General features: G+C 40.1%; 2 protein-coding genes across 3 annotated transcripts in view; one reads left to right on the top strand and one right to left on the bottom strand.

Moving 5' to 3' along the window:
* LOC109850900 (H/ACA ribonucleoprotein complex non-core subunit NAF1-like) overlaps positions 1-10698 on the bottom strand; it is an 11634-nt gene extending 936 nt beyond the window's left edge. Inside the window, exons 1-5 of the mRNA XM_020420986.1 lie at positions 10063-10698; positions 9476-9553; positions 6840-8425; positions 6657-6746; positions 6384-6578 (exon numbers count right to left, since the gene is read on the bottom strand). Of these exons, the coding sequence (XP_020276575.1) occupies positions 7193-8425; positions 9476-9553; positions 10063-10587 (1836 nt within the window). The 5' untranslated portion in view covers positions 10588-10698 and the 3' untranslated portion in view covers positions 6384-6578; positions 6657-6746; positions 6840-7192. The remainder of the gene's footprint in view (positions 1-6383; positions 6579-6656; positions 6747-6839; positions 8426-9475; positions 9554-10062) is intronic.
* On the top strand, positions 10700-14548 carry LOC109850899 (BTB/POZ domain-containing protein At5g03250-like). Of its 2 annotated transcripts, none has more exons than XM_020420982.1 (4): positions 10700-11181; positions 12403-12472; positions 12573-13826; positions 13930-14548. In XM_020420982.1, exons 1-4 carry the CDS (start codon positions 11123-11125, stop codon positions 14407-14409), a joined length of 1863 nt encoding a protein of 620 aa, XP_020276571.1. In that variant the 5' UTR covers positions 10700-11122; the 3' UTR covers positions 14410-14548. The 2 variants fall into 2 exon arrangements, with proteins under 2 accessions (XP_020276571.1, XP_020276574.1); XM_020420985.1 differs by having other exon boundaries at positions 11093-11181; positions 12403-12476.

The following is a 14811-nucleotide window of genomic DNA, read 5'->3' as shown; positions in this document are numbered from 1 at the left end:
CTATAGAAGTAATGTAGTCAAAAGGCATCTTCATGGTGGAGGAGCCATTAGGCTTTTGATGCCCAATAAATTACTCAAAACTAATATCATATATTGGTGTTTTACTTGCTCTGTCTCTTTTGTAGATATTGGGTCAACAAATTTCTAAAGCGGAATCATTCAAAGTTTCCCGAGTGGGCTAAAATGCCAAGCCTCTCTTTTCTTATTGCGTTTGATTGTGGCATGCGGCAAATGTTCAACTAGCATAGTAAAGCAAAAACGAATAAAGCAAGTGGAGGCTCTAATGGATGCCAATGCCTACGTAGGGAAACTATTGCGGTAGATTGATCTCCACTGGAAAGCAAGCACTTGCTAGATGGAGATTTTTATCTTATGCTTCAGCTACATTTTAGCTAGAGTGAACTTTGAAAATTACACTAAACTCCCCAGAACTTCAGCGTTTTGCCAACTTTCAAAATCGCACTAAACCCCCAATAATCTTTTGGAATTGCAGAAAACCCCCAATATGTTTCAGCATTTTGGAGAAAACCCTCATAAATTGGAACCAAAAAACAACATAAAAATGCACTTTGAAAGTCACTGCGGGTTTTGTCACCAAAAAGATAGTGGGGGTTTTCTGCAAAAGTTATTGGGGGTTTAGTGCAATTTTAAAAGTTATTGGGGATTTACTACATTCTACACAACGCTGAAAATTCTTGGAGGTTTACTATAATTTACCCTAAGATAAATTCAACAAACAGGTATGAAGTATGACCTACCCTCACTGATAAGATCCCGTACTATTAGTAATGTTTTACGCTGCAAAAGAAGAGAACGGGTAAATGTGCTAAGTAAAGGCGTAAATGTGACAAATGGAGGCAAAAGACAACTTAAGACAACTGTCTTCCATTTTCGCTTTCACTCCAAACCATTTCTTGCAGATATCAGTTCTCCAAGATGTTCCGCTGTTGCGCGCACCTGTCGCATGAAGAAACCACGATGAATTTTGGTAAAGAACAGGTTTTGGAAGCGCAGGAGTCTGTTTGGGAGCTGCGCAGTCGACCGCGGCGCAAGGCCGGTCGACCGCGAACGTGCATAGAACCAGGCATGAGCCTGGACTTAGTGCGGTTGACTGCCACGGTCGACCGTCAGACTCTGTATGCGATCTATGGTCTCTATCGTTGGATCGCGTCGACCGCGCGATTGGGGCGATCGACCGCCAATTGGGTCAAGGCCCAGTTTTGGTTTCCTATTCTTATTTGTTTTTTTGTGTTTGTATAAATACCAATACACGTTCTAGGGTTTCTTAAGGCTAGAGTTTGGGATATTTGGAGCACAGAAAAGAGGTATTTTCTGAGCTATTTGATTAGGGTTTATTTGGAGAGATTAAGAGCTTTGTTGGTGAGATTAGTTTGTTCCTTCGAGTGATTTATAATCTTAAGTTGTACTCTTCTTCTCTATTAGTGAAAACCCCATCCCCTTCTTATCCGGTGGATGTAGGCAATTGCCGAGCCACGTTAAAATTTGTGTTTGGTGTTAGTGCATTGAGTTTGGTTGTTTTTTTTGGCCCACTTTGATCGGCGTTTGGTTTGGTTCCTCGACACGGTTTTTCCACAACAATTGGTATCAGAGCTCGGGCTACGCTTGGGCTATTTGGAGGAGTAGAACGATTTGGAAAGCTCGTCTAAGGTTTCAGTTGGTGAGAAAGGTGGGATCTTTTTGGTAAAGCTTCTTTCTTTTCTTAGTTTTGGATCTATTCTTTATTTGTTTCCGCATTGGTTGTTGGTGTGTTGAGGATTATGGCCGAGAAAGAGGGTGTTGAGGGTGGTTCTTCAGGTGTGAAGACTGTCCAAAGTTTGAGTATCCACTCGATGAAGATTGACGTGGAGAAGTTCAAAGGCACTAACAATTTTGGACTTTGACGATGCGAAGTCTTGGATGCACTCAATGCTCAGAATTTGGAAGATATATTAGAGTTGGACCGGAAACCGGACGATATTGATAAGAAGGTTTGGAAAAAGATGAATCGGACTACGTGTGGTGTGATTAGGTCTTGTCTCACTCAAGATCTAAAATATGATGTGATGAATGAGACTTCAGTTAAGAAGATTTGGGAAGTCCTAAAGAGCAAGTACTTGACGAAGAGCGTCGAAAACCGCTTGCATTTGAAGAGAAGGTTTTATCGCTTCCAATTGAAGAAGGTGACATCTATCAGTGATCACATGAACCACTACACGAAGCTTCTTACAGATTTGACGAATGTAGATATCATTGTTAAAGATGAGGACAAGACGTTGTTATTGTTGAGTTCCTTACCCAACGAGAAATATGAGATGTTCGTTCTTACTCTTATTAATGGGAAGGCATCTCTTTCATATAGTGAGGTCACCGTTGTATTAGTGAATTACCAACTTAGGAAGAATGATAAGGAGACTTTTATTGAGCCGGTAGCAGGAGCATTGGTTACAAGAGCAAATGGTTCAAACCGAGATAGAAGGTCACAGTCTAGAGGGGTATATTTTAGAATTCGTAGGAATCAGTATGCTTTTTGTAAAGAAGATGGACATTGGAAAGCTGAATGTCCAAAGTTGAATGATCAAGCCGGGAAGAATAAGAGGAAAGTTATTCAGGCTTCAGAGGTGAATGTTGTCAAGGCTAATGGGAACAATTCAGATTCAGATTCTTCGAGCTACTCATTATCTGCACTGCCGTCAGTTTGTGTTGCCTACACTACATAATGGATGTTAGACACGGGTGCTACATATCACATTTGTCCTAGGAGGGATTGGTTCTTCAGCTTTCAGGAGTTAGAAAGAGAGGATTTTGTGCTCATGGATAATGATCATGAATGCCCTGTTGATGGTATTGGCACCGTTCGGATTAGGATGAGTGACGGAATGATTTGGGAGTTGGTTGAAGTGAGGTTCGTTCCTCAGTTGAAGAACATCATTTCACTTGGAGCCATTGTTTTAAATATCCCCGACATGGCCCGATATATCCCCCGATATATCCTTTTACAGGGCTTGCCGCAACCGATATGGTCTTTAAATATCCTTTACCGCTTTTTGGCTATTTTGAGTGATAAATCGCCGATATGACTGATATATTAGCCGATATGTGGACCAATATATCTTTTTATATAGCTTGTTGCAAAATAATATACCGTGTTTAGAATTTTTGGACAAGATATCAAGATTTTCTTATTATATCAAATGATATTTTGCCCTAAAAAAAGCAGATCGAATGTTGCAACATTGCTTTGCACTTTTGTTTGTTTTAGAAGGTTGCTTAGTGATCCTAAACATATATTATTCATATTTTGTAAGCTTAAATTTCATTACATATGTTGAGATTACATTTTAATGCATTATACTATGTATGCAAACATTCATTATGACATTCCGATATTTACCACATATCCCCGATATTTCCCCGATAGCCGCAATCCGATATTAATTTTGGTCATCCGATATTTCCCCGATATCCGATATTTAAAACGTTGCTTGGAGCTTTGGAGGCGGCAGGCTATAGGGTGACCTTAGGGGATGCACGTTTGAAGGTTACATTTGAGTCCATGATTGTGATGAAGGACGTCAGAAGGAGTAACTTATACTATTTGCTTAGGAGCACGGTGATTGATAGAGTTCTGACGATTTTATTGGATTTGGCTAGATTATGGTGTGGTTTGGTGCTGGGGTATTTGATTGGTGATGTCGTGAATAGGTTGTTGAGGAGTGCTTTGACCTGCAGATGGAAGTCCTTTGAGCACATTTGGATGAGCAAGACCGTGGTGGAGTTAGGCACTTCTATCCATCGAGCGAGGGGTCTTTTAGGAGGTGCTCAATCAGGCATTTGGGGCCTTCCAAGGAGGCATCATTGGAAGGTAATCATTTTGTAGTTTTCGCAGTTGATGATTGTTCTAGACATTATTGGGTCGCGATCAGTTCCCATTGGTGTAAAGTCCTAGAAGTCAACAACAATTGGAAGAAGTGTATTGGCAAAAAGGTAACTCGTTGTTTAGCTTTGGTAGGGGTCCTTTCTTGTGTTTGTGTCGAGCTTATGGCAACTTGAAACACTTCATTGATGTGGAGACTTTGGGGCGACGAGATGAGATGACAATTTCGAATGATCGTTCCTTTCTGGAGGAGGATCAACATTGGTTGTCGAGCATTGATTCTGGTTCTGGAGTTTCGACATATTTGGGTCATCTTAGTCATAGGTCGCCAACTGCTGCATTAGGAGTTATTGGATCTAGTGGAGCTGCTTCAGATTTTGGTTGATGTCGGATATTTGGTTACCCAGCATTTGGTCACATCGAGGATGTGAGATTTGATTCAATTACGCGTTTGGGATTCGGAGGCTCGTTTGATTATTGGTTGGGAGCTTCTGATTTTGTTCTGAGCAGTATGTCACTTTTGACTCTCAGCAGGTAGAGAGTGTTGATCAGGTCATTTGGATATCGCAACAAGTGGAGGGTGATGCTACTTCACGTTGGGAGGAACTTATTCCACATACTTCAGATCATACTACGTCATTTGGGATTCCAACTGAGGTGGCACAGGTTAGGGATCATTTGATTTCGGATGCAGATGATGGATCAGTTTTGGATTCGGTTGCAGCTGGTGGACATGATTTGGATACGATCATTGGTTCACCTCAGATGGAGGTGTTTGATTTGTATCAGTTTGGGGCCGCTATCAGTTACAGATTCATTAGCGATATTAGAGAAGAGTTACAGACTTTTCTATTTGATTAAGAGCCTTTGGAGGTCGTTTGGGTGAACTATGTGAAGGCTTGATTCCTTGGGCAAGAGGATACGTAGGCAGTCTTTATGATACAGCCGATTTGGTGAGTAGAAACCGATATTTGGGTGAGTGTTCGCACTCCCGTTTGAGTCTCGACTTGTTGAGGATTGAGAAGCAGCAAGTGAGGCATTTGGCTTGGTTGGTGTCAGCTCAGTTTTGGTAGAAACTTCGCCGAGGTAGAGAATTAAAGAAACCACGATGAATTTTGGTAAAGACCAGGTTTTAGAAGCACAGGAGTCTGTTTGGGAGCTGCGCGATCGACCGCGACGCAAGGTCGGTCGACCGCGAACGTGCACAGAACTAGGCATGAGCCTGGACTTGGTGCGGTTGACCGCCACGGTCGACCACAAAACCTTGTAGGCGATTTATGGTCTCTGTTGTTGGATCGCAGTCGACCGCCAATCGGGTCAAGGCCCAGTTTTGGTTTCCTGTTCTTATTTGTTTTTGGTGTTTGTATAAATACCAATACACGTTCTAGGGTTTCTTAAGGCTAGAGTTAGGGATATTTGGAGCACAGAAAGAAGATATTTTCTGAGCTATTTGATTAGGGTTTATTTGGAGAGATTAAGAGCTTTGTTGGTGAGATTAGTTTGTTCCTTCGAGTGATTTGTAATCTCAAGTTGTATTTTTCTTCTCTATTAGTGAAAACTTCATCCCCTTCTTGCCCCGTGGATGTAGACAATTGCCGAACCACGTTAAAATTGGTGTTTGGTGTTAGTGCATTGATTTTGGTTGATTTTTTGGCCCACTTTGATCGGCGTTTGGTTTGGTTCCTCGACACGGTTTTTCCACAATATCGCATACACCTCAGCTTCAGAAAAAGTTTCTAGTTTTTATATCCATCTTTTTTCCATCTAGTGTATCACCTTCAATGACATTCAGATTAACCCATCTCTTTCTAAGGTTAATTACCGTCCTCATATAATATATAAAACAAAATAACATTGTTAGCTACAAGTGTAGAGTGAATGGTTGTAATTCTATTTCCAAACATTGGCTCCGTAATCAAAGAAAAGACTTAATTGCTAATAGCTTTAACTTGGGGAATTTTAAGGCATGCATACACTACTAAACCAAAATTAAGGATGATTCCTGTGACAATAACATACTACATTGCTCGGTCAAATTGGAAGCATGGACAGGATTTACAATTGGGAATATGAGAGGAATATTGGAGGATCAATCTCATTTCTAATTTTTAAGCATGTGTGGATGGATGTGGGATGATAGTCATTGAAGATGACTAACAGGAGTACCAAGTCCATTTACAGAGAAACCAGTGTCATGCTATAAATCTTTAAATGGTTCTTTGCTTAAGTTCTTATCACCAAGCATGCACTAGACATGATTGGATGCACATGTCACCTCTGGATGTATATGAGAATTTGCTCTGGAAAATATCCTACATATCATAGGTATTGTATAAATAAATAAAAAACATTACATGCATACTCTCATAACAACCTATTTGAGAAAGTTAATTTACAGGACATTAATAGGCAAGAGCCAACAGAAAAGGCCAACATATATACCTTCTAAACATGCATGCTGCGTGTACAGTGTTTCATGAATGCATTTAACAATGTAGCTAAAGCTAACCTTCACAAAAGAATTGACAGTAAAAATGGCTAGGTCCGGATGGCTCTTTGCATAGTTTATAAGATACAGGTAAACAAGATTCTTCAGCTCCAAGTTCTCTTTTTGCATGCAGTTCACCACATCAATTAAGAAAGAAACATCCTTTCCAGCAGTCATTGCAGGAATAACCTTTTTCGGCGCATCTTTCTTCTTGTCCTACAGAAAGGAAAAAAATGAACAAGGTAACATCCAACTGTTAGCAAGAAATTTAAAAAACAATGAATAGATCTACACCTCGAAGGACATCCACTTCAAAAAACGATGCCAGCAGAAATTAAAATTACTGAATGTGCACTTTCAGAACACAACACTAAATATGATTTCCTGCCAAAGAAGTAACACTAGAAAATAAGTAATGATCTATGATGCAAAGGCAGTATATACGCTGGCAGTTGTACTTCGACAATAGACTAAAACCTGAATCGTAAAAAGGCCACACTTCAACTAAGCTGTCGCTGACTATAGAACCCGCTACAAGCTAAATTTTTAATTTGGCAAGCGACAGGACTTTCCCTGCAATATGACAATAACTTCTTTCAAATAATATACTTGTAAAGAGAACATCTCTCGACATGCAGTGCACCGCACAGTGTTCCAAAATTTCGCTGCTATTACAAGACAGATGGAAAGTAACAACACAGTATAAGTCATTGGATAATACATCTAATAGTCAATTTAAACACCACATAAATATGATCGATTACTTTGAACACCAAAGCCCAGATGGCATAAACTTGGAAACAGAAATGATTTGTTTTGGGCATATTTGTCTACCCATTATGTTGGTTGCCACCTTGGTGCGCAAAGGACTGTCGGCCACCTCTTGGATAAGCTCGCCTTCCCCTACCCCTAGAGGAGGCGGAGGACCTCCCCTGGTTAAACTGCAGTGAAGCACACCTGATATCAGCTTGTTGGTTAAAAGCAGGTGGAGGCAGCCCATGGCTCTGCTCCTGAGAAGGGTTCAGATTACCATAACCAAATGGCACATGACTAAATCCAGATTGTCCAATGATCCCAGCAAGAGTCGACGAAGATGACAATCCATCAAACCACTGAAAGTTACCAGGGAGCACTCCAGCTCTAGAAACAAGCTGCTGCTGCTGCAAGTGCTGATATGGCATTATTCCACTAGCGAAATTGTTAAAAACTTGATTCTGGTTTTGGAGATTATAAGTTTGATCTCCAAACTGCTGAGAAGGTAACAAATTCATTGGAAGTCCTCCTTGTATTGCTATAAGCTGCGGCTGAGGAAATCCTCCTTGTATGCCCATGGATGGCTGGGCTTGAGCAGGAAACTGTACAGAATGGGGCTGAGGAAATCCTCCTTGGACGCCGATGGGTGGCTGGGCTTGAGCAGGAAACCCTATAGATTGGGGCTGAAGTAGAAATCCTTGTGTATTCAACTGCTGAGGTGTATGAAGAATGTTACCTGCAGCCCTATGATCATAATTGCAATTGTTGTATCCCTCACTATTAAGGGATACATGAACCTGTCCTTCTTGGCCAGCCAGTTGCTGGCTCATTCTTGCTACTGGCAGTGATTGAGGAGGTTGGAGATGCTGGCCCCTCTGAAACCCGGAACCCTTATAATTAGCTTTCTTGCCTAACCCAGTCTCCTGTTTCCCATAGTTTGCATCCCGCTTACTTTGACGGAGAGATCTCTTGTACTCAGCTTCCTTTTCATCATCAGAGAATTCCACTTCGTCAGTGGCCTCCTCGTCATCGATACCTGATGCATCATACCCTTTCTCATAGAGGCACTTTTCATTTAGAATATGGTTGGCAAAATCCACAACAAAAGAAATGGCAACACCAGTGCTGATTCCTTGAGGAACTTCATCATCAGAGTTGTACCTGACAATATAGAAGGGGTTCTTCACAGGTCCAAATATTTCATCGATTCTTCCTAGCGGCAACCTGGTTTCAGTAATCCAGAGAATGGATCCCTCATTGAGAGGGTTGTGCTTCTCCGATCCCTCCACAATGACTCTGCTGCTCAATATCTGGGGCAAAGTGAAGACGTAGTTAGATTTGGAGCAGCAGCAAAAGAGAATATGGAGTCATATATATATATATATATATAATTAAATAAATAATTAATTAACTACATGCAAAATAATGTAGCATGCACAAAGGATTAAAGTAAGTTGAGTCTGCATGTAAAGTATGTTAAGCACTTCACATGTTTAAGTTTGATACAGATTTTTCACAAAATTGAATTTCACAATGAAAATTAGAAAATATCTGATTTAAGTCCTGAAGATCTACTATTGAAAATAACAGCAAAGTTTTGACATTGTGAAATAGCAGCATATGGCTTCAAAGGATGCAGCTGGAGAAGAAACAAGTTGTTTATATTTTTTCAGCTCATACTTGTTTAACCATATGCTCTGCCTGTGCCAATATAAGAAAAGCTCTGAAGTTAACCAGTAAACCTGAAAAACCTCCACGCAAGATATCCATCACCTAAGTAAATATATACTTCATTTAAAGAATAAAAAGCCTCATGCCTTTCACTCTCAAGCTCAAAGCGGAGAAAGCCCTTCTTTCTCGACCTAAAAGAGAGAGAGGAGGAAAAAAAGAAGAAGCAACCTTGTCAAGACAGTACAGATAGTGGACTTAAGAGGACAATAAAATGGCTTGCTCACCCTTCAAACCATTATAACAAGTCAATATATCAATAAGCAGAATACTATGAAACTTGCATAAAAGGTTCTTAGAGATTTTGGAGTCAAGTACTATAGTAGCATTCATGAGACTACAAGAATAGGACCCAAAGCATCTGCAGAAGCTAGAAGAAAGTCATTACTTTGAAGTGAAGTTCAGAACCTGGCATGAACTTGATATGAAACAAATCATCAAGTTTATCACGTACTAGGGTGTTCATATTTTTATTATACATCCATTTATCAAACTCTGTTGTGCACAATCACTGAGGAGTTGAGAGGCCTAAGATCAATATCTTAAGAAATAAACCGATACCATGACTCATAGAACGAACATGAAGTAGAAAGGAAAACAAAATGAGGGATCACAAGTTTTCAAGGACTTACAGACGACACAACTCCAACTGGCAAAGTCTGATGGTGTGGTTCCAGAGATACTTCAAGCGGAGGAACTGGAGGGAGATCCTACAGCAGCAATGTTCAATGCATAATAAGGTCAGTCTCAGGGGGGAGGGGAAAAAAGCTTTATCGCAAGGGAATTATGTGCAAATGCACACACATGCTTACAAGTTTACAACAAACATAGAATAAGCACACAATTCAATAACAGTTTGCAAGAACAAAAGTATATATATCTCATAGATTATACAGCTAACATCATTGATGCATCTTGACAGCAGACAGAAAAGCCAAATTTTATCTATTAGAGTTTTGTAAATAGAATCGGGATCAACCAAACCAAGGAAGACTCATAACATGAAATTTATATAGCAGATAGTGCATACAATAAATTATAGCAGATAGGGCATACAATAAATTTAGAATATACAAAATATATACCCTGACAAGCAGAGCACGCATTAGGCCTTAGCACCCAAACAAGTGTTAACATGCTTCATTTGTGCATATATTCCCAGAGATGTTTAGACATTTATTTATGAAAGTAATTGGTGAAATTCTTATGATGATTTTACCTCAATTTCATGCTTTGATTTGATGGGTCCTCTTGGAACTTCCTCTTCCCCATCGCTGCCTAATATCACTTCATCAACCTTTATCTCGCCCTCTTCAACTTCAACTGCTGTTACCCCCTTGCCCTCATCACCTTCCTCATCACTACTCGAAGATTCATCATCACTACTCGAAGAAGAAGAAGAAGAAGAAGAGCCATCACTCGAAGAATCATCCTCCTCCTCCCCCGCACTGCTTTCTTCCTTCAAATCACAATCAGTTGCAACCTTGATTGGATCAGTAGTTGGACAAATCTCCTCACTAACTCCATCGTTATTAACTTCTACCAAGCTCACTTTCTCCATCTTGACGTCGATAGATGGCTCCAAGATGTGATCTTTGAGGATGTTGTCGAGGGAATTATACATAGGACTGAAATCAGCAGGATCAACAAGCCACTCTTTGATGGGATCGAAGTCAACAAAGTAAGAATCGTCAAGCCACTCTTGCTGCTGCTGATGATGATGATGATGATGATGCTGGACCATTACTTACTAGGCTTCTTTGGGTGGGGTTTTCTAAAGCCCATTTACTTATTTATTTTGGAAAAAAAAAATAGCAGCAGTCAGAAATTTTCGCAAGTCTCGGTTGTAGGCTGCGTAGGGGTGACAACCGTTCGGGTCGGGTAAAATTTGACACAAATCCGAAATCCGGAATAATATTCTAGAAATTGTCTGTCTGGTGTTTGTTGCTCCGCGGCCCCTTGAGACTCGGGCCATCTCAAAACGCCTTCCCCTCTTCTCTCTCTCCACAGCCCAAGGGGGAGAAAAAAACAATAATAACATAATAATAATGATAACGATAATAATAATAATAAAAGGAAAAAAGAAAAAAAAAAGAAAACTTTATCTCAGATCTTTCCCAATACTGAATATAATTATAATAAGGTTCTCCACCCGGCTTCTTCTTCTTATCCTACAGTCGAACGCAAAACACAAAGAAGCGTGAACAATGAAGCTGCTTTTATTTTATTAATTAATATTATTGTTATTATCAATAAATCAAGAGGGAAGATCCAAGGACATGGCAACAATGAAGCTGGGATCCAAATCTGAAGCCTTGCAACTTGATGGATGCACATGGTATCATCCTCTATTTCTATTTTATTTATGTGTACTTCATCTATTTTATAATTTATTTATCCTCCTACATTGTGATCCTGCTGCTCATATTCATTTCCATAATTTTTATATCATTAATTTAAAATCTCCCCCTAATGAGGTCATCGTCATCTTAAAATCCTATCTTTAATACTTATAATTTTATATCTTTAATTAAACTAAAATTCACACCCCCTCCCCCCCCCCCTAATGAGCCACTGGGGTGTTATCATATTTTTACCTTGTCATGAAAGCTAATCCTAAATCTGTTCCCTAATTCATTGACTCGTTTTTTTAAAGGTTTCTTTCTTCACTGAAAAATCAGCTCCCATGGGGTTTGAAGTCGTCTTTGTTTTTTTTACTCTTAAGGTATTATATATAGGAAAAATGTATACGAGCTGACAGTCCATTTTGCAAAATGAGCTGTTAGCTCAGTTTTATGGATTGCGAGCCCCTTACTGGTCACATTAATGAGGGGCTTCATATGTCATAGAGTTGGTAGTCCATTTTGTAAAATGGGTTGTCTCTATGACATATGAAGCCCCTCATTAATGTGACCAGTAAAGGGCTCGCATGCCGTAGAGCTGAGCTGACAGCTCATTTTGCAAAATGTGCGGTCAGAGCTCATAGCTAGTGGCCTCATTATATATTTATTTGTTTCCTTCTAATGCCTGTAGGCAGATACACGTACGTGCAACGCACCACAATCTAACTAATGGCTTCTTTTACTTTCCTATGTAAGCCTTGTGCGTTCCAGCGGCCTTGTTGTAATAATTTAAGCAAGCTGTCCCTCCGTTTAGACTTAATTTGTAAAATGACCTTTCATCAGGATTGGCGATAAGCCTTTGGACACAAGAACGTCCATCTTTACAGCACGCGATACTTGCTGCAAAATGCATGGAACCCATCATTCTCTCTTTCTCTATCTTTATGTTTTTATGATTTTTTTTTTCCTTGTCATTATATCTTTTTGTTGCTGTTAATATATATCATGTCAGACCCTCAGTTTAACTAACAGGATATAAAGGCTGATTTTTTAGTATGCAGATTAATTAATATATATTGTTTTTAGTTTTCTATTAATTACGTTGCAACTCTGGTTATATATATAGTCTGCATGGAACATAATGAGCATCCATATATCGGCTAATCAACTGCTTTATGTTCTGCTAATTTGTAATTGAGTAAACTTTGGTCTTTCAGGGTTTGTAAAAGTGAGCTTGTTAGTGATGTTGTCATTGAAGTGGGAGAAATGTCCTTTCATCTCCACAAGGCAGGTTCTATATATGCTGCAGCTAATCACACATTTATTATTTTATTAATTTCTCTAACACCTCCCTGTATATCTTACAAATTATCTTCCCTTTTTGCAGTTTCCTTTGCTGAACAGAAGTGGTCTGTTGAAAAAAATGATTAGTGAATTCCAAAGTCCAGACGGGAAATGTTGTGTGTTGCAGCTCCATGACATCCCTGGTGGTGCCCAGTCGTTTGAACTTGTAGCGAAATTTTGTTATGATGTTAAGATAGAACTCAATGCTCTTAATGTGGTCAGCCTACGATGTGCAGCGGAGTTCCTTGGCATGACTGAAGACTGTGTAGGTGGAAACCTTATTTTGCATACTGAGAACTTCCTGTATGAAGTTTTCGACAGCTGGAAAGACTCCATTAAAGCCCTTGAAACATGTGATGAAGGGATTCTCTCCCAGGCTGAAGAGCTCCATATTGTGACAAGATGCATCAATTCACTTGCAGTGAAGGCTTGTGCTGATCCCTCTCTTTTTGGATGGCCGGTGGTTGGAAGGATTTCGATGAAGAGCCCTGAAGACAGCAGCAGTATTCCTTGGAATGGCATCTGTACATTAGAAAAATCAGTGAGCTCTGCAGGTGGAGGAGGAGGAGATTGGTGGTATGAAGATGTATCTTTCCTCAGTTTACCTCTGTACAAAAGACTAATCCTGGCCATGGATTCAAAAGGGATGAAGCCAGAATATATTGCAGGATCTCTCATGTTCTATTCCAGGAGATTTCTTCCAGGCTTGACAAGGGCCTCGAGCTTCCGGGAAGGCCCCAACAGGATCAATCCTGCAGCAGTCTCAGCACCTACGGAGAGTGACCAGAAGGTTCTTCTTGAGGAGATAGTTGGGTTGCTTCCCACGAAAATGGGAGTGACCCCTACCAAGTTTCTGCTTCGACTGCTCCGGACCGCCATGATCCTACATGCAAGCCCTTCTTGTCGGGAGAATTTGGAGAAGAAAGTTGGATCCCAGTTGGATGAAGCTGCCTTGGAGGATCTTCTCATACCAAATCTGGGCTACTCCATGGAAACTCTTTATGACATCGATTGTTTCCAGAGAATCCTTGACCACTTCATGCTCAGTGATCAATCAGCATCCGCTATTTCTACAACTTCTCCTGGCATAACAACAGATGAGCGTCAGCTTGCAAGCTCTTGTTTATCCCTGACGCCAATGACTATGGTGGCAAAGCTTGTTGATGGTTATCTTGCAGAAGTTGCACCTGATGTGAATCTGAAATTTCCGAAGTTCCAATCACTAGCAGGTGTCATCCCTGAATATGCGAGGCCTTTAGATGATGGAATCTATCGTGCAATAGACATATATCTAAAGGTATATTTCAAATTACTAGTGTGCCTACTTTTTTGAGCCAGCATTTAATTAGAAACTATCTCTAATTCATATGATGTATACATATATCTATTAAATGTGTCAGTCGCATCCATGGCTGACAGACTCAGAAAGGGAGCAGCTTTGCCGACTAATGAACTGTGAGAAGCTGTCATTGGAAGCATGCACACATGCAGCACAGAATGAGAGGTTGCCCCTCAGAGTTGTGGTGCAGGTCCTCTTCTTCGAGCAACTTCGCCTGCGAACCTCCATTGCGGGATGGTTCTTCGTCTCCTCTGACAACAACTCCCGTCCTCATCATCATCCTCATCCTCATTCTCATCCTCATGGAGAAGCCCACAAGAATGATCTCTTCCCACCGACAGATGACATCACAATAGATGATGAAAAGGATAACGATCATCATCAACTCTTAGCTGTTGACGAGATGAGGTTGCGGGTCTCCGAGCTTGAGAGAGAGTGTTCCAGCATGAAGCAAGAAATTCGCAAGCTTGGCAAGCAAAAGACTGGATGGGGTTTTTTCTCCAAAAGGTTTGGGCTTGGCTCCAAATCACATCTACTTTGAAAGACAAATGAACCACTAGAGTTTTGTAGCTTACTTCACCCAACGAAAGAAGTTAAATTTTCATTTACATAAATCTCACAACATTGGTTTATTTTTCTTCTATTTTGTTATATTTATTTATTTATTCTTTTTTTGCATATTCGATTTATTGATGCTGACTTTTCTCAGTATTTTGTTTTTGAGATTGATGACTGCATTCAGTTGTAACTGTGTAGAAGGTGGGTTGTAACTCCAAAATAGCAATATTGTGGTCTTCTATGTAATTAGTCATGGAAATGTTGAGGAGCCATTACGTGTCTTTTTTCTATATTGAATTTGCTTTTTTCTTATTGTTTTTCCCCCTCTTTTTTTTCTTTTTCTTATTTCAAAGATGACTGTTAATAGTGAACCTTTTTCTTTTTT

The sequence above is a fragment of the Asparagus officinalis genome, chromosome 7 (genome assembly GCF_001876935.1).
Source record: "Asparagus officinalis chromosome 7, Aspof.V1, whole genome shotgun sequence".
Classification (NCBI taxonomy): Eukaryota; Viridiplantae; Streptophyta; class Magnoliopsida; order Asparagales; family Asparagaceae; genus Asparagus; species Asparagus officinalis.
The sequence above is the reverse complement of the archived record's forward strand: the minus strand, read 5'-3'. Positions and strand labels throughout refer to the sequence as shown.